At 39.8% G+C, this 21,124-nt stretch overlaps 1 protein-coding gene across 1 annotated transcript in view; it reads left to right on the top strand.

Moving 5' to 3' along the window:
• Nucleotides 1-21,124, top strand: part of CCDC178 (coiled-coil domain containing 178) — a 470,395-nt gene that overhangs the window by 250,449 nt on the left and 198,822 nt on the right. The window contains exon 17 of the mRNA XM_045296033.1: nucleotides 18,654-18,803. Coding sequence (XP_045151968.1) covers nucleotides 18,654-18,803 — 150 coding nt within the window. The remainder of the gene's footprint in view (nucleotides 1-18,653; nucleotides 18,804-21,124) is intronic.

Below are 21,124 nucleotides of genomic sequence, written 5' to 3'. Positions count from 1 at the left end.
TAAGGATCTCTTAGTCAAATCTCTCCTATAGCTTCCTTTGCATTTTTCTGGATTTCAGTGGGGGAAAATTCTCTACTTCTAAGCATTCATATGACTAGACAGATTCATATTTCAGAATAATCTCCCCCCCCCCTAAAAATCGGTCACTTTAAGTACACCTTCAGAAATCCCTTTGCAATGTAAAAGAACCCTGGCTCAGGGCTCAGAGTCACCCCGGAGAACCCCCCAGGACAGGTCTTCAGAAGACAACCAGGTCATTGTGCAGATGAGCTCGGTGGACTTCAGGTAGATTCCAAGAGTCCTGTGATTCTTAATCAAGCTTTTAAGAGTCAGCTTGGGTAGGTCCAAATGTCAACACCTGAGTGACCGCACGTGCACAGGTTGATGGATGAAGACTATCTGCAAGTCCGTCAGTTAGGTGACTGGAGATTCCTGCAGCAGATGTTGTATTCCATGCTAGGGTCGCTGGTAGAATGGCATTTGTGGTGACCTGGGGCCACGGAAGGGTCAATCCTTATTACCTGTCTCCTTTGAAGAGACTCTATACAATGTATAGCGTCCTTTCCATTGTAAATTAGCATCACTTTTCCATATTTAACTAACTAGCATGTTTTGGAGGCTTATGATTTTGTTTTCTAAAAAATATTTGGGATGAAATATTTTGAACTATGCCTTTGTATTCTTAGTTACTATTTTCAATCTTTTAAAAAGTGTCCATATTCATTTGCAACCATGAATATCCTCAGTAATTTTTAGAAATCAACTACAGCTATTTCAAGTGAAACTGTCTTCCTTTAAAAAAAATTAATCCCCTGAGTTGTGAGAACACAGCTTAGCAAAGTGTATAAAGGCAGCAAAGCAGGTAGTTTAGATTTCTGTTAGTTTTCCAAGGAAAACGTACAAGTAAACTGGAATACAACACAGAGAGATTATACACTGAAATGCTTTTGCAAACTAGGATTTAAAGAACTGGAAACCTTATTATTTTTCTCAGTCAAAATGTAAATGGATAAATTCCTGTTTTTATGTTGCAAAAAAGGATTGTAAAATGTTTCTCTACAGAAAAAAAATACACGTAAAATGGAAGTCATGATTATTACTCCGAAAAGTCCATTCATTTAAGACCACTACTGGACAAAAGCAGATATCTGTGAAAAATAAAAACCATCAGTGTGGCATCCAAACATTTCTATTAGGAGGACATCTCTGTGTCCAAACAGGCATGAGTACTGTTATACATAAGATTCATTCTTCACCCCCAAAACAGAAGTTACAGAAGTGGAAGACGATTATTTCTAACTTCTTATAATATATGGGTTAGATGCATTTAGGCATAATTTATATTATCTTAACAATTCTGACTACTTTTTACAAAGTTATTCTGTCAATTTCTGGAATATGTAAAAGATTTTTAACAAACTCCAATATGTAGACAAGGAAAACTTGCTTACTGAAAGCAAAGAAGACTGAGGTATTTACCGATGAAGAGCCAAAGCTATATTCCCTTCCATATGAATAATCATCATTATAGAGAGAACAACAATAATCGTGATTAGACCAATAAACAACACAATGATAAATGGAGAGTAGATTGTGTGGTATTACATAATCTGGTGTCAACTTGTAGAGGGGTGGAGGTTAGCCTGACAATCAGGTTGCAGCCTGATGATCTCATTTGAAGGTGCTACGAAGATAAATAGCTCAATGGAGACAGGACAGAGACGCTCCCTTTGAGACATTCCTGTTGACAAGCTTCATGGGGCTAAGCTGATGCAGCCAGAGCCCTGGAGCTTGAAGAGCCATGTGGAGACCCACACCAGTGCTGAGAGACTTCTACTGCCACTTGATCCACAAGACTCTCCGCTCACTGGCCTATGATATTTTTTCCTGCATTCAGTGCCACTGCACGTGCTGTGTGAGTCTGACAAAGAATTTATAGAGGGTAATGGACGTAAGGGCTAATAACAGATTTATGAACTTGACATGGGCTGGGCTGGGATGTTTGCTCAATATTTGATTGCTCTTGTATATAAAGCTTTTAATATACACATGTGAGCCTCCCTGAATTTGTTTCTCTAGTCTACCCGGACTACACAGATTGAAAATGTCAAAAATTTCATTTTACTTGGATCCATAAGCAAGGTCCCTGAAAGCAGGAATCATGAAGCCAAAGGATATATTACATTGGGAAATCTTTTAAAAAGACCTTTTTAAGTGTATATAAGCGAAGATGTCATTTTGAGGACAAAGATATGCCTGATTCAAGCCAAGGTATTTTCAACCACTTTGGGAGACCAAAGAAGAATTTATGCCTTTTTGAATCGTGGCGTTAATAACTAGCAAATGCACTGTGGTCTACCAGCAGAATGAATATATCTGTCTTTGAAAAAGGAAAACCAGAATGCTCTTCAGAGCATTACATAGTTTGGACATGTTATTGGGGAAAAGGGTACCATGCTTTCTAAAGTAGAGGGTCAAGACCAAAGGAAACCCCTCAAGAAGATCGATTGATACAGTGGTTGGAACAATAGGTTCACACAGAGCAATGTGTCAGAGTGGAGTGCAGGACCAGGCAGTTTCTTCCTGCGGCATAGAGGTAAAGTGAGTTGGGAGTGACTCCGCAGCACCTAGCGACAATTAACCATCTCAAACATCTCATAATTTAATAAGAGTGTGGAGACACTATCAAAGTTACTCATTGTTGGCTTATGTGGCCTCTCAGTGAAAGCCTTTTGCTGGGAAACAAAGACCATTCATTCTAGCAAGTTCTCAACCATGCAGAGACATGGATACAGCCCCAAAAGATGCTGAATGAGAGTTCTCAATTATTCTCAATAGGGACATTGTTTTGATGATAGCAACATACTAATTGAGGGTCTGGAGTTGTGGTCAGTAAACTTTTGTAGGAGAACCCCTGGTGTCACAATGGTTGAGCACTTTTCTGTCTACCAAAAAGGCCAATGGTTTGCACCAACCACATGCTGAGCAGGAGAAAGGTGTGTCAGTCTGGTTCTATAAGTACTTCAAACCTTTAAGACACTATGGGGCATGTTTACCCTGTCCTAGAGGGCCCCTGTGAGGTGGAAGCCAATGGGTAGCAGGAGTGTGTTTGGTACTCTTGTAGAAAAAAAGCAGCCATAGACTGTATGCAAACACTTTAATGTGGTTCCGTTCTATTAAAATTCATTTATAAAGCATGTGTACTGAATTTATCGAATATATATATATGTTTATATAAACGTTAAATTATTTTTGGAAGTAAGCAATATCAGCACCATCATCATCATCAACAACAACAGCAACAAAAGCCCCACTTCAAGCAAACGAGTAGATGACACTGCTGCACAGAGTTCCCATGGCTGGAAGCCTATGTGGAAGCCGAATGTCCCGCGTTTCTCCCACGGAGCATCCAGGGTGCTCAAATAGCCTGACCTCTTGGTGTGCAATCCAGTGCTAAGCCTCCTGTAAGAAAATCACCCCCCACCCCCACCCAGATGATGTAAGTCCTGCTTTTTGCTTAAGGAACATCTCAATGTTGGGAAGGTGATTTATGAGGAAGAAATTATTAGGTGAATAAAAATACTCCTGTTATTTTATTTCCCAAAGAGGGCAGCAGCAAAAGATAAAAGACATTTGTAAGAATTCTATTTTGTCTGACTACAAATTATTCACTACATTTCTCATACTTGATACTTGGGTGACAATAGGCCCAATGCTTTCTACAGTTCCAAGGAAAAGCTATATATGAATGAAGCATATATATGAGAATGTGTGTAGGTGCACAAGGGTGCTTCGAAACGATCTTGGAAAATGGAGTTAAAAGATAGTAGATTGTGTCTAAGAATTTTCTGAAGAATACAGATATATACCTGGAGAACCAAAATGGAAAACTGGAACTTTTTTCAAAGCTATGTATTTAAATATTTTTAGAAAACAACCTTACCATCTTCAAGGTACTCTCCATTCCACTTAATACATTTGTCAAATCTGTGATCCCATTCTTGGAAACATTTTTCAAACATCTGTTTGGATGGCTGACAGCACCTCCCTCGTTTCTTTTTTTCCTTTACCTACTCTGTGTCATCATATTGCTGCCCTTTCATGCTGCTGTTCATTTGTGGAAACAAAAAGAAGTCACATGGAGAGAGATCAGGTAAATAAGGTGTGTGGGCAAGAGAGGCATGCTGATTTTTGTCCCCAACTGGCACACTGAGATGACTGCATGAGCAGGTGCATTGTCGTGGTGGCAAAATCAGTCCCCCATCTGCCACACATCAGGCCTTTTTGGTTCCACACTGTTAACAATCTTTTCAGAACCTTTAAATAGAAAGCTCGATGAACAGTCTGACCTGGTGGAACAAACTCCAAGTGCACTATCCCCCCTCACATAAAAAAAAATCATTGGTTCTTTGGGGGAGTACCCCTCATGTATATACCTATTTATGCATTTACATAGAGTGCAAGAATGGCACAAAGCCAGCATTTTACCTGGGTCACGTGTCCAACCCCACATCAGCCAGAGGCCAGTCCCGACAGGCGGAGGTGAGAAATGCCTCCATTCTCCAATCATCTTTACTGTTTCTGACACCACCCGTCCTTCTCGGGGCATCCTTTGCTTCTCTGCTTGGTTCTATCAGCAGTTGCACTAGACACACAGAACTGACCAAGAACACTCACAATTATAAGATCACAGTCAGATTCAGAAATTGTCTGGATACATTTCTCCCGCCAGGACAACCAGGACAACCTCAGCTATGTCCCTAGTCATGCCATTCTCAGCCTCTTCCCTGAAGAGGAAAAGGTTTCAAAGCTCATTAGCACACACACATGTCCAAAGGGCACCCTCCTCTTCCAGCCAGCTCCCTGCCCTAAGGCACTGTGGGCAAGGAAGCATGTTGTTGACCTGTGCTTCTGCTGTAGCCTCCACCTCCACTGCCTTTCTGTGCAAGAGTCTCAGGTCCAAAGGATCTGAGCTCTTGGATCTTCTTTCCTGATCATCATGAGTTTCTCTACTCCTGCTTCTAAGGTAGCTCCTTTTTGAAATGGACTTCGTGGCAAAACTGGCAGGTCCCCTCATTTTAGTCCCGTACACTGATTTGAATGTTTCCACCCCATCATTTGGGTTCAAACATAACGACATTTATGAGGATGATATAGGACCAGGCAGTGTTCCAACTTGATGGCTCCTAACAAAACCAACAGCAACACCGCTACCACGAAAGCATTCACAGCAATTCCCTCCCTTCACTAAATATGTGCACAGAGGACTTCATATAACTCTTATCTGCTGATATCCATTTGATTTTGAAATCCAATCTAATTCTCTAATACATTTTAAAAATTAGAGCATTCACTCACATCCCTTTAGAATTTCGAGGAACTTGTAATTCACTTCCATGATTAAGAAGAGATAAACCAACAGAAAGAGTATTGGGCTGAGATCAGAGATGGACCCTAGGTTTAATATTGCTACTGCCTTTATGTGCAACCTTGGACTTTTACCAAAATGTTAATGTCATTGTTTGGAATGTAAGAATGGCCGTAGTAAGTGCAAAGAGGAATTTCCACTGTCTACTTCACATGCACCTATTATTTCCATATAGGATAGCCACAATACATCATTTTATAATAAAAACAACTTTGAAAAATATTTAAATTCCAATACCACCTGGATAAAGGCATGAAATTGGCAGGAAAAAATGGAAATGATTTTTGAATAAAATATTTTCTACTAATACAATGTGGGATCAAGCTAGCTGACTATGCCAATGAGAATTTATGAAAGATATATTTTAACTCTTGGAACAGTGTATTTAATTCATGCCATAATACATGACCTAGAAACTCTCGGATCAGTTTCCTCTCATTTCTAATAAACTTTCTAGGTACTCTTCTGATAGTTCCTGCATTTATGTAGTACATTATTACTTTACGATAAACTTAGTTGATAATTCCTTAACTCTTTTTGCTGATGACCTTTTAAAGCTGCATAATTAGAATAAGTTGTGGTTATTGTATGAGAATCTGTATCCCATGGGCCAACAAGGCAGCACATTAATTCTCTGCATCACCCACTCAATGTGCAGTGCCATCAGCACAAAGATATTATTCTTTGTAATTACATAAAGAAAGGGTCTATTTAGTGTTAACTGACCTTTCTGTGACTGATCAGCCTTTTCCACCAGTGAAGTAGAAATGTATATCATTAAAATGTGAGTAAATAGGAAACCTTTCTCAATCTTAAGCTATTCAAATCAGGAGGTGTATATGAAGAGGAAATTGTTGTTAAGTCTTTCAAATAATACCATGAAAAGTCTTTTGAAAATATAATGTAATGTAAAATATTGATAAACATAATGAAATCATGATAAGGCACAGAAACATTTAACAAAGAAATAATACACAAATGTGTTTCTGCATAGCAAGTGTTAAGTAATATTAGAGGGAACATCATGAAACTCAAAATGACAATTAGGACTAAAATTAAAAGTCTATTTTAAAGTAATAAATAAGTTTAAGATACTTATGATTGTTTGCGACTGCCACTTAGTGCAGATATACCATGTGTCCGGGATTATTTAAGACATTAAATGCGTTACATTTAATGTAATAGTTTAAGACATGTACTTTAAATTGGAGCAGTCCTTGAAGAATATAGATTAGGCGACAGTGATCATTACTCTTCTCCTTGTGGCATCATTTGTGTTTTGATTGGCTATAAGAAATGCTTTGATTTGACATAGATTTATTGAGAAAACTGCTTCAAGTATAAACTTAATAGCTAATATAAGGGGCATTTGTACAGGATTCCTTAAAGCCATTATATGTAGATTGAAGATGATAGTCAACATGGAGGTATATGTTCCATTCATTGTAACCACATGCCTACATTAATTAGACATTTTAATAGTTATTACTGGGTCAGGTTTTCACTGCTGAGAACACATGTAGAAGCCCAAAACTAAAATATTTTCAGAAATCTTGTAACAACCTAATATCTCCTTGAAACTTTACTCATCACTTTAGCTGGAACTGATGCCTTATGAAAAACTATCATTATCTGAACATGTTTTAATCTTCTTCATGTAGAATGCCTTGCAACTATTGTTAGCTATGACAATGCCTGATTTCCCTGTGATAGCAGTTTCTTTGTATCTGAAAGTCTGTAATTTTTTCACTCTGATATCAATAAAGCCTGGTCAAATACGTAGACTGTGTTGAGAAAGAAGAAGGAGGAGGAGGAAGAGGAGGAGAGGAGAGAGGAGGAGAGGAGGGGGGAGGAGGAAGAGGAGGAGGACGAGGAGGAAAGAAATAGAAGAAGAAGAGTTAATACCAAGTATTCCTGAATTCCCATTTTTTAAATCTGAGCCCATGTGCTAGAGCCCATTAGTAAACTGTGCGTGTAATCAACATCATAGCTAAATGTGTAGCCCTGTTTTTGAGCTGAGATAAGAAGTCCAATGTGGAGCCTGGCATGTGGATGCTAGGTTGATGAACCTAAAGAGAATATTCCCCAGGATTCGTTGACAAGGGCAGGCTTTCATCCCCCAATACCTTCAAGGTGTGGTCTAGTTTCTTACGGTGTTTGCCATGTGCTTTGTGTATAATAGTTGCTCCATAATGACTTGTGAAGAAACGAGTGGACTGAAAACACTTTGTCAGGAACTCATGAGGACAGTTCGAAGCATGCAATATCCTTTATGCAGAGTACTGATTTGTCTATTTAAAAAGGAGGGATGTTCTTTAAGACTAATTATCAGGAAATACTAGTTGGACAAGAAACCAGTTTCCATGGCAGCACAGATAAGGAATTGGGTCCTGGGAAAGTTCAGACAAGTCTTCACTCCTCTGAGGCTACAGGGTATTGACATATACCGTTCTTATGGAATTGCTCCTTGGAAGCACTGGGGAGAGCACTTGTTTTCTGTAGTAATTACTACATAGATTTTAAGTAAGTTGCAGTGGGATGGTGCATCCATACACACAGTAGTTGGTGCACCCAATAAAGAATATCATTTTCTCCACATCTGCCATATTGTAGAGAATTGGCATATATTGTAAACTCTGTCATCACCACAATGATGCCCATAAATCAAAGGGGGAAGGCTTTTGAGACAACAATGATCACAAAGAGATTTCTTTTTGAGGAAGTCTCCCGTCCCCAACATAATCAATCTTAATACTGGTGACCACTTCAGCACCATCACAGCATCACTATATGAAGAAGTATCAATGCAATACCTTCAGCTGGCACAGATGCAGTCAATGCAAATGTGAGCACTGTGGGGGTCTAATGGCGTGCTATCTATTGTGAAGTGCCTGGGCATGCGCACAGAATCACAGGTTCCAAGGCAATAGCGCTTGGACCCGAGCATTACTCACAATGCTGTCCATCAATGGTGTACTACATATGTGAGTGCTTTTCCTTGTTTACACAATGAATAACATTTTAAGATTAGAAACGGCAGAAAAGTTAACACAATCTATGAAATTCTAATACACACCTCATAAGTACTAATTGAAAAGTACTAAAATATTTCTTTTGGCCTGAAAAATCCCCCAACTTTTCTCAACTCTCCACTGACATATGTGCTAGCACAGCTTTATCTCTGGCAAACAAATGTCTCTTCTATGATTCAAGTCACGGATTATTTACTTATGGAGCTCTTTATGACTTTGTTTCCCCACGCTGTAGCAGCTACTCCTTGGTACTCCGAATAGGCCGCTTTACACATTGTCCAGGCTGTAGGCTGTAATTCCCATTGTGTCCCCACAGCACACAACGCTCTAATGGATGTATGCCTTCAGCAGGGTTCATTTCTTATCCTTGACTTTATTCCCACATCAGCCATAGGATTATACTCATAGAGTAAATTTATTGAGGTTTCTTAAATAAATGGCAAAATTATTTGAATAAGCAAATAAATATCTGAGTGAAAAGACAGGCATGCTCTCAAGTAAAAAATGAATCCATAAGAGTAATCCAACCATTTTCTTTTCTTTTCTTTTCTTTTGACAGTTTAGTTCTTTCCAATCATGAGACCAAACTGGGTGCGTTTGTTGCAGCCCTTGTGAGAGCATGGGCATGGCAGAGCCATGACAAAATGCAAGAACACAAGCAGCTGTATGCAGTGAACTATTAAAAACCCCAAATAAGATGACAGAGAGATTATCAGAAAAGGTCAACAGAGGCAGAAGTTGATAATTTTATCAGGGCAAGAGAGTTAGAATTAAAACTGGGTCAAAATATGACATCTTTCTTACAAAATTTAAAGGGAAAAAAATTAATCTAGTCCCTCTGGTTAATGAACTGAATATAAATGTCTGTCTTACAGATGACATATTATCATCACTATAGTCAAAGAAACTAGTTCTAAGTTATTAATAATAAATCAAATGTCTATGTAGGCATCCAAGACATACAGGTACAGCACAAATGCTTTAATTACACCCACTTCTATAGAGTGTCAATCAAGCTTTCCTCTTGCAATCTCATTTTTATTAGGTCCCTCTTAAATTAGAAACAGACACATCAACAACAAAGCGCAAAGTTCGAATGGATTTACGCCTTCAGCAGGATAAGGGTCGCCACTGTTAGGATCTCCACAGGTCCCAGTGGTAGTATGCTCTGCTTCATTACCCACCCTTCAGAATTGTAGGAGCCTTAGTTTTGAAGAGCCAGCATTTGGTCTTGCCAATGAACGTACCAGGTGAATCAAGTCATGGGATACAGATAGAATTGTATATATTTAAAAAATTAAAACAGACTTATGAAGCAACCCCATTCCCAAGTCTTGAGGCGAACACTGGCTTACAATGAAAAATAGCTTCCCAAGGGGTGGCGTCTCCTTTAGCAGCTCATTCTATCCACAAAGTGGAATAAAGTTTTGGGGGAGAGTGATACACAGGTGGTGGCAGAGGGAAGGGGTGAAGTTGTCAGTGGGTCCATCTAGAAAAAGAATGTTTGAAAACTGACTGTGGTAGCAAATGTACAATTCTGCTGGATGTGATTGAACTATAGAATTATTTGATACATATATTAATCCCAATTAAATTATTTTAAAGTGCAATAATATCTTTCTGAAAACAAAACAAAAATCGAATGACATGTTACCCAGATGATAATAAGAAAGGTACGTGATGGAAATGAACTCAGAACAGGGAGAATCAGTAAATTAAGTGATTGCTTAATGTCACTCTGTTTCCTCAAGACAGCGCTGCATCATATTTAAGAGTGCTGGTTTGTGCACACGAAGAGCATGGATGATTAACAGTAAGCGTTCTGGAGTCAGTGTAAACCCCGTTGCTCTGATACCTTGTGTTTCAGTTGTCATAGTCACATGTTTGTGTTATTAGGTGCCATTGAGTCAGTTTCGACTCACAGTCGCCCTTTGTGCAACAGAATGAAACACTCTCTTTTCCTGTGCCACGCTCACAATCATTCTTATGTTTGAGCCCCTGGTTGCAACTGCAGTGTCAATCCATTTCATCCAGAACTTTCCTCCGCTTCTCTGACCCTCCACATTACCAAACATGATGCCCTAATCCAGGGACTGGTCTGTCCTGAAAACATATCCAATGTCCCTGAGGGAAGTGTCACCATCATTGCCTGTAAGCACAGCAATTCTGGCTGCACTTCTTCCAAGGCGGATTTGTGTGTTCTCTTGGCAGTCTCTGGTAGTCTCAATATTCTCTGGCAGCACCGTAATTCAAATGCACTAGTTCCTCTTTTGTCTTCCTTATTCAATGTCCATCTTTCACATACTGAAAAGACCACACCTTGGGCCAGGGGTACCTTAGACCTCAAAGTAACCTCCTTGCTTTCCAACACTTTACAGAGGTCTTGTGCAGCAGATTGATTTGAAATCTCTATTTTCATGGTGAGTGCTACACCATTCCTCTTGAATTTGTTATTCCTCGCATAGTAAATCATATGTTTGCCCAATTCCAAATGACCAACCAGTCCATTTCAGATCATGAATGCCTCCCTAGACCATCAATCTTAAAGCATTCTATGTAATTTTTTATGACTTCCACTTTCCCTAGATTCATGCTTTCTACACCCCAAGTTCCAATTTTCCCCCCAAATTCCAATTATTAATACATATTTACAGTTGTTTCTTCTCATTTTGAGTCATACCCCATGGATGACTCAAATGGAGGTCCAGGAAACTTACTCTGTCCACGTCATTCTGGTTGGTTCTGCTTTGGGAGGCAGAACTTCCCCGGTCATATTTTAATGCATTACAACCGGGGGTGGGGGGTGGGGGTGGGCTCATCTTCGGGCACTACACCTGACAGTGATCGGCAGCTATTCAAGAGCTTTTCAGTGTGTGAGAATGTTCTATTGATATTCATAGGGTTTTCAAATGACGAATCCTCAGAAGTGGACAGCCTAGTCCTTCTTAGTCTGCTCACAGTCTAGATGCTTTGTTGGAACCTGTTCTCTTTGGGTGACTCTGCTGGTATTTGAAAAGCCAATGACACAGCTTCTAGCATCACAGAAAAACACAAGCAACCGGAGTACAAAAACAGGACAGACAGGTGGTGGTATAATTACAAAACTAGTTGAAAATGTTGTGACATGAAATAATTATTTGTGATGCTGGTGGTACTATGCATGTGACAGGAATTGGGCAAAGCACAGGAGATGTGGCTTGTTTCACTTCACTTTTTTTGAAACATCATCTATACAAGCTGATGGAAGCTGAGGCTGGAATTAACTCTTTCAGTCTCTGTGTCAGTCCAGGTTGACTAGAGAAACAAATCCAGAGGCAATCGTGTGTAAGAGAGAGCTTATATAAAAGAGCAATTGTATATTGAGAAAAGATCCAGCCCAGTCCCGATCAACCACAAATCTGATGTTTGCCCATATGTCCAATACTAGTCCCTAAATTCCTCTTGAGACTCTCATAGCCATTCACAAGGATGCTGAATGCTGGAAGATCACTGGCTGGTGGGTGAAAAGTCTTGTGGATCCAATGGTGGTAGTCGCATCTTCAGGGTTCTGGCTGCCATCAGCTTGGCTCCATGTGGCTTGTCAACAGGAAGGTGAAGAATACAGAGAGTGGGTCCCGCCTTTCGGGAGGAAAGGAGGAAGCTCCCAGAATCCTCATGAGAAGGCCATGCCCACAGGGAGGCAGCAGGCTGTGTAACGTGATTGACAGGCTAGACTCCACCCCTTCACTCTTAATGTCCTCAAGTTGACACAAAATTATGTAACTACCACAGTCATTCATTTGGCTGTTTATGTACGCTTTAGAACAAAACCTAAAATAGGGCCTTGAACTTCCTTGAATACCTACAACATGTAAGTGTTGATAGGAATTGTAATGGTTTGGGAATAATATGTAAGGTTGAAAATATTCTGAAACTGATTTTGAGCAATTTACCTCAACTTACTCTGCTGTGCTTTCTCTTCCTCATCTGTAAACAACAACCACCAATTTTTTGAAGATTAAATTAGTAAACTCTGTTTTTAAGCAGTTCCTGGTTATAATGTCAGCTGCTACTTTTAGTGTAATTGCTATTATCATTATTGGCATCAGTTAACTATGAACTCAACTCAGCAGCCCTGAGATAGTTAAAGTGTATTGTGCCAACCTGGCCGATAAACACATGTGGGATTAATTGAAGGGCAGAGAGATAAATGGCTTGGTGAGCTTCGCCCTTCTGGTCCTCTGGTCTCTTGTTCTCTGATGGCCGGACCAGTATGTCGTTGCCTCAGCTGACAAGGCTCACTTCCTGTGAGACCTCCCCGAGGAGAAGCCACATGGATTTACCCTAATGCAGCCCAGGATGCTGGAGAAGCCGTGTGAAGACCCCTGCCAGCGCTGAGATGATTACACCATTGATTCAAAGACTTTCAACCCACTGGCTTGTGATCTTCCTGCATTCGGCATCATTGCATGTGTTTTGTGAGTTCGAGGAGAACTTTGTAGTTGGTGTCGGGCATGTGGGCTAAGTTGGACTTATGGGCTTGGAGTGGAATGGATTAGGATGCTTTCTGAATGTACACTTACTCTATATAGAAAACTCTTTCTCATACATATATGAGTTTCTGTGAATTTGTTTCTCTAGTTGACCCAGACTGACACAGGCCCTCAATAGTTTGGGTGGCTGTAAAACTTAAAGGAGAAAATACTCTGTTGTCACATGGGGCCTCTGGGGATTTGAACCGCCAACCTTGCTGTTAAAAGCCCAACACCTAACCCACAGCATCATCAGGCCTCTGTTAGTCTATTAAAATAAAACAAACAATCAAACCAAAACAACTCACTGCCACTGAATTATCAGGGTTGTATCCTCTCACCACAGTTATTCAATATGTGTGCTGAGCAAATCATCCAAGAAGCTGGATTATAGGAAGCATAAAGCATCATCAGGATAAGAAAAAGGCTTATTAACAACCTGACATATGCAGATGACACACCTTTGCTTGCTCAAAGGGAGGAGGGCTTGAAACACTTGCTGCATAAGATCAAGGATTGCAGCCTTCCGTATGGGTTACAATTAGATGTAAAAAAAAACCAGATCCTCACACTAGAAAGCCCTCAACGAGATGAACTGACTCTGTGGCAGCCACAATGGGCTTAAACATAAGAACAACTGTGAGGATGGCACAGGACCGATGGGCCTTTCCTTCCGCTGTACCTCGGGTAACTGTAGTCAGACAGACTTGACCCCTTAACAGCAGCAACGTGTGCACATTGTATTTTCAGTACTGACCGGGGCTTGTAATCCTGGGTGGTATCTTTCTCAGTCAGATGATTGTATAAGTTTTAGTTCTCTTAGATGTGTAGTTTATGAGTTCATATTCAAATTCATCTCTATTCTTAATTTCTTGACTGTATGTCAAAAAGTGAAATGAAAATAGACAGTATATGCCCTATAATTTTGAGCTCCATTCTCAAACTGGAATTTCCTATTCCACAGTTAACCAGCAGGAAGGAGATAGGAGTGGAGAATGATGAGAAAGATATATTTAAATAGAAGAAAAGCTGAAGAGGAAATCTGTAAAATAGAACCAGAAAGGTCAAGAGAATTAAGAAGGCGAAATATTATTTGGAAAGTTGCATCTCAATCGGCTACCCATTCTCACTGTTTCTTGGTGACAAAGGAAGGGACCAGGCCTTTTCCTTCACAATATTTCCTCAAAAAGCTAATAGACCAGCCAAGAAAGACCTTTTGTACAGAGAGGACACGTACTTTGTAAAACTCAGTGATGCGCCCACATAAATTCCTCCAGCAAACCCCAGACAAAGCAGTATGCATAGCCGAAGCATGTTGTTCTGTGGGAAATACACTGGGTGAGCCTCTTAGTATGCTCAGTTAAGAGCTTTTAAGTTCAGGTAGTCACCATTTATACATGAATGGTGGCTATATGACCAACAGGTTATTTGATAGACATGGTCAAATAAAATGTGTGGCTCTAAAGTGTTAAATATACACATTTTCTAACTGGTATTCTGCGCATTCATTCATTTACTAATTGCTTTCTGAGAACCTGTGCACTTAGACTATAAACTTATCGAGACTGTTATATCTCAGAACCTGGAATACAGTGGATACTAAATTAAAAAAAATAACCATACAACATGTGAATAGATGAAAAGGAATATAAATCTACTCAGAGAAATGTACAGGAACTTCAACCAGAGTTTTATTTAATGACTCTAGACCCAAGCATTTGGATTAATTCCCGAGGAAGATTAAATTGAAAGACAAACAAATACACATAGATCCAGGAATGTTTTTTGGACTCATACTAAACCCCAGCTCCAACTTAAGAACATTAATATTTACATCATGGCCCTGCTCCATACTCTCCCCCAGGAAGGGAGCGCAGAGGAAGCTGGTGCTACAGCAAAATGAGGTGAAGAGATTAGATGTTGCCTGGCTACAAGATAAGACAGCATCTGGGGTTCCAAGGGCTTGTCTCCAAACAAGTTGCCATCTAAGTGAGATATCAACCTAGTTCACATGGAAGAACCCACCATCATCAGTTACCGAAGGATTGGGAAGCATATAATCCGAAATTGAATGGAGGGATTAGTATCAGACCCTAAAGTGTGAGTATCGATTTGCAGAAGGCTATGGATGACAGTGGGAACCCAAGATTTATTGGTGGAACTACACAGGACATTAAGCTAGAATGAATTCCCTCTATCCACAATTGGGGGATAGGAGCAAAGAGGTCACTAACAGGAATGCATTGATGAGTTGAGTATAAAAGATCAAAGGCAAAAGCCTGAATTGATCAGTTAGAACTTGTCAGCAGATTCCCCCTAGGATGCATGCTGGACCTGATCTGGTTTTTTGGAGCTGTTTGGTTTGGTTTTTGATTGGACGTATTAGGGGATATCACAGAAGTGCTATATTACTGGGGGTCACCCTCTTGAAGTTGTGGTATATGCTTTTTCATTTTGGGGGCGTATAAAAACCAGGACTGATGAACCTGTGGAGTCAGCAAGTAGAATAAGGATTTTGAAGGGAGGGCAACACAGAGGTGGTGGTGGCGCTAAAAGGTCCATAGAGAAAATGTTTGGAAACTGATCGTGGTAGCAAATGTACATTCAGCTGGACGTGATTCAACTATGGAATGATTTGATATATGAATTAATCCCAATTAGTTAAAAAATAAGTAGAACCTTCATATTTAGCCCAGACCTTAAGAAAGGGAGTCAACTGAGAAGATTCAGCTAGCTTTGAACTCAACAGCTCCTGAAAGTCATTTTATTTCTTTAGTTTTGTTTTTTCTGTTTGGAGTCTTTTTAAAATGTCTATCCCCAATTTTGTGGCTTTATCAAATACCTCCTACCACTATTCTTATATGAGTGGTTCAACTTTCAGTAGTGGTAGAATTATTTCCCTCAGATATATTTTCACCAATATTACCAGCCTGCCTTTGTTCATCTGCATGTTATAATACTATTGGTTAGCATTAAATGAGTCTGAGTTGTGAGGTGGAACCACAGTTAGACATAAAAGAAAACATTTTCAATGTCAGTAGAATACTATTATTTAAAATTAAAAAACTTAAACTTCATTGCACATCTGAAGGTCACTGACTTTCAGGAATAGGTACTGAAGTGGTAAATCCTTCCAAACATTCATTACTGGGAAGTAATCTTGTAAAATATGATGACTGATCTAACAATGTTTTGAAGATTCATTGCTATTACAACACAATTTGATGTCTTGGTATCTACTCCAATTATGACATATAAAATGGTAAAAAGGGAGTCTATCCTGAAACTGAAACTATATGAATTTTGGAATAAACCTGAATATTACAAAATGTATATACCAAATATATTCTCCAATTAAGTTCCACTAAGTAAGCGTCATGGAAATTCCACAGCTTTCATAGCACTGCTGTCCGATTACAATTTTTTCCCGACTAAATTTCTTATAGGTAATATTTAGGACACAAAAAGAAAGTAATCGAGGAAGTATCGCAGAGATCAGAGTGGTACTTATGTTCAAACACAAAAACAATCAATCAAATCCTTTCTCCTGCCTTTAGTGGAGCATTGATGAATATCCCAAGTCAATCACCTATGGACCAGGTTTTTAAGATATCAAAAAGAACTGTAGCTGTTATTTAGGAGAGACTATTGTTCAAGAAAAATCTCCATAGATATGTGGTCCTTCGACCAAGGGACAATTCCATATCACAATCGACACATTTATCACAAGAAAGCTTTTACAGTATTAAAATAAATTCTTATGCCAGAATTAGAATGAGGGCATTTGAAATGATTCCCAGTTCATGATTTTGACTGTTTGAAGAACAGTTATGAGGGAATATTAATCATTAGGGATCAATATGGACACCAGGCTTTCGTGAGAAATATGTACTCTGACCTTAGTAAATCTTGAAGTGTGTAAGTGCAGAAATATTTGTACAGGCACTTTTCGACTTCTTTCCTCTATTTACATTCTCATACCACAATCAATTTTTTAATATCAAATCTTTAATACTATTTTAACAACTTATTCTAAAATTTTGACGTTATGGTAATTTTCATAGAAATAGGAAGCATTTTTAATTGCTTCACGATGGTTATTTTATCATCTAGTTACTCAATTGCAAACAGATATTGCATTTGCAGGGTTGAAATCTTTTGCTATTATATATAATTTTGTAATGAATAAAGCATATCACTTAGGATAAATTCCCACACGTGGAATTACTAGATTAACTGGTTTGAAAATATTAAAGTCTGTTTATAGATTTCATATTTCTTGAAGCAAGAAATAGAAAAAAATGTCTCTGCTGGAAGTAGAAACAATAGCAACTGAATGGATGTCATACTTCTAATGTGAAATTAGAGTTGGCTCCCAGTTTGTCAATGGGTGTGGTTGCAAAGCTATTTTCTTTTCTTTCTTTTAAAAACAGATCATTTTATTGGGGGCTCTTACAGCTTTTATAACAATCCATACATCAGTTTTATCAAGCATACTTGTACATATGTTGCCATCATTATTTTATAAACATTTGCTTTCTATTTGTGCCCTTATCAGCTCTTCTTTTCCCCCTCCCTCCCCCCTCTTATCCTCGTGACTGATTGATAAATTATAAGTTATTGTTACTTTCATATCTTACACTGACCGCTGCCACCCATCAACCACCTTTCTGTTGTTTGTTCCCCTGGGGGGGAGGGGGGTGTTATGTATGTATAGATCACTGTGATTGGTTCCCCCCCTCCTCCCCTCCTCTCCCCACCTTCCTCCTACCTTCCTAACATTGCTACTCTCATTTCTATTCCCGAGGGTTTTATCTGACCCGGACCCAGTGTGTCGTGAACTCTTATCTGTACCAGTGAACATGCTCCAGGCTAGCCCGAAGTGGGAGGCAGGACTGGGGTAACGTGTAGCATACAAAAAGACCAACAAGCAATTCACTGCCACGGCCATTCTGACTCATAATGATCCCATCGGACCGAGTAGAACTGCTCCTTTGAGTTTCGGAGACTTTACACCTATGCAGGAGCAGACAGCTTCATCTTTCCCCCTCAGCGCAGCGGAAGTTTTAGTAAGGCCAATTTTGTGGTTGGCAGTTCAGTTCATAGCACAGGATGCCACCAGGGCTCCTTGACTGCACATGTGACACACACGAGCTATATGAAGTCCTTAGCTGCCTTTCCTCCCAACTCAGACTCAGGTGGACATTCAAATGGCAGCTTCAGAGAAGCGCCATTCACGGGAAGACACCTCAAATATGGAGAAAGAGGAAAAGTCAAAGAGCAGAGGGCTCAACATTCAGATTCCCCCAGAGCTATTATTTGTGATTCATGTATTTTAGTCACACGAAGGGTTAATTCTGCTTCTGTGAGAGGCACGGGCATGTAACTGGAGGGCGACTCCCGGATGCTCCGCGGAGGCTCCCAGGACAGGGGACTTCCCAGGACATTGTCGCTGGACACCTGGGGCAATGTCTGCTTTGTCAGACAGAGCCGCAGGATTCACATGTCAAAATTAACAGGCAAACAAGTTAACAACAACCACCGCCAAGGTAATGATATAGCGGGAAACGTTGCGGTTGCTCTGGTTGTAATCTGTAACGGAACGTTTTTTAGATAATCCTCACACAAGCCCAAGTGATTTAAATTAATGCATCTGTATGTGTTTACATGTTTATTTTGTAGAAAACTCAGCTGGACTCACTAGAAGAAAATTTACGCTTAGCTCAAGAGTATCAAAAGGTCCAGGATGACTTCTTAATAGAGAAGGAGAAATATTTCAATCAATATGAAAGAAAGCTGTCCCTTGAGGCTTCGGTTAGAGACAAAGTGCAGGTATCATTTTTATCTTATTTTGTGTGTTTGGGTTCAAATAATTCTTTACTTGGCATGAAGAATATGAAAAACCTGGCCAATTGCAGCATCTTCAGTCGGAGGGACAAACTAACTTGACATAAAACCATGTTGGTAATGTTCTAGTTTTTGTTCTTGATAGCTTTGCTACAGGGAATATTTTAAAAAGGCATTTGAGACATGGAACTAGAAGACATAATTGGATACCATTTGATACTAATGGCACCTTCAAATATCTTGACCTGGAACGCCAGTCTTGTGGTTTTGTGTATTAAACGATTTTATCATAGACTTGAACTTTCAATTCCAACCTTAGTTGACTTGCTGGGACAGGTAGCTAAATCTCCTGGGAATGTGTGGCAGGGGTCCTCAAACTTTTCAAACAGGGGGCCAGACCCTCTTTTAAACAGGGGCCCAGATGCACACTGCACATATCTTATTTTGAAGTAAAAAAATCTGCGGGCCAAATAAATGTCCTTGGCGGGCCGCATGTGCCCGTGGGCTGTAATTTGAGGATACCTGATGTGTGGTCTCCACATTTTCTCTGCAATTTGCATATTGCATGTGAGGAGCAGTTAGAAACTTGAGGCGTTCTCTGGCCCTCTCTGTGTCTGGAAATCATGCGGAATACAAAAGGTTTTTGTGAAATCTCCGGCAGAGGCTAGGGGAAAGTAGCTCACCCAGGAGCAGGCCACAAGAAAGCAGGGAAAGCAAGGCCCTGGGCAAAGCACCAAGGTCTAGTCGCTCTGCAGGCACTCTCCGCTGTGACAAGAAAACCCATTGTCCTTTGAACCCTTTGGTCTCTGCCAGGATCCAAGTTTCAGAAAAACAGAGAGAAATGATTACTTTGTAAAAATTTTCATACCCTTGAAAACCATTAGCCTGCTACTTAATCCTTTCTCCTCTTGGTATCCCAGACATGATTGTACTATAAACTAGGAGCTTGGAATCCCCGTGCTATACGGATCCTTAGTGGCTCATTAAGTCAATTGCTATGGCGTCCATAGAGAATAATGGTTAACCCACATATTTAAAAGTAGAACTGTGCTTGAAAAGATTTTCATCAGTCATTTTCCAGAAGTAGGCCCAGCAGGCCTTTCTTTAGAAGAGTCTTTGAGAGGACTCCAACCCCTGGCCTTTCTGTTAACAGTTGAGCATGTTAATTGTTTCCACTATCCCGGAAGGGTTTGAATGCAGAAGGCTAGACTATGAATGTAAACTCTCCCAATGATTAGTTTCACAAACAAAGCAAACCTTTTATCCTTCTGGACCTCAGTTATTTTATCTGTTAAAGAGGATTTACTTCATAGGGTAATTGATAAGGAATTTAAAAGGCAACAGTGCATAATAAATCACACTGAAAATAAAAGAATGCTATGCAGCAGTAGAGAGGCATCCTTGCTCAATGAGTTGAACCTTGGGCTGCTAACCTCAAGGCTAGTGGCTCATACTCACAAACTACGGGGGCAACATGAGGCTACATGCTACTTTGGAGTCATTTGATAGTTCAAATGGTTACCATTCTTGGCTGCTAGCAAAAAGATTGAAGATTCAAGTTCACTCATGGTTCATTGGGGGCAGGGTGGAATTAGACAATCTATTTCTAAACAATTAGTTATTTAAAATCATCTTTAGTATAATCTACGCCGTTGCACGTGGGGTCATTATGGATGAGAGTAACTCCAGGGCCACTGATGCAACCCTAATGATGCATTTGCATGCTGCTCGTCCCTTCCCCATGCTTTCTCATCCATCCACTCTCATAAGAGTTCAAGTTTCATGTATCTTTTGGGGAAGAAGAGTGTATTTTTCTCAACAATCTCCATTGAAATAGTGGCAAGATGAGTATAAATTTTAAAAAAATAAGTGTTTGTTCTTCTTAATCATGGTCCCAGGTTAAGAAAAATTAGTTCTTCTAGTGTAGCCCTACTCCATGTGTGCCCTCACGAGGAGATCACTAAAGATCTGGGTGCTATATAAAAATGTGATAAAGAAATCCTATGGTACCCAGCTATCACAAACGGGGCCATAAAGACTTGTCTTCAATCAAGTAGCCATCTAAGTGAGGTGACAGCTAAGTTCACATGGAGGAAGCACACCAGCCTGTGTGCTACAAGGATTATAAATAATTAAGTCCAAGACAGAGGGAGGGAACAGTATTAGAACTTAAATTTCCACCCTAATACAAGAACACCTTGCTCAGCTAAATGGTCATTTCATGATATCTACCTTCCCGACATGATTGCTGAAGATGAATGTGTGCATAAGTAAGTGTAGTGAAGAAGGCTGATGGTGCCTGGCTA

Source organism: Echinops telfairi, unplaced genomic scaffold (assembly GCF_000313985.2).
Source record: "Echinops telfairi isolate 266 unplaced genomic scaffold, ASM31398v2 ScPeMD7_7400;HRSCAF=8409, whole genome shotgun sequence".
Lineage (NCBI taxonomy): Eukaryota > Metazoa > Chordata > Mammalia > Afrosoricida > Tenrecidae > Echinops > Echinops telfairi.
The sequence above is the reverse complement of the archived record's forward strand: the minus strand, read 5'-3'. Positions and strand labels throughout refer to the sequence as shown.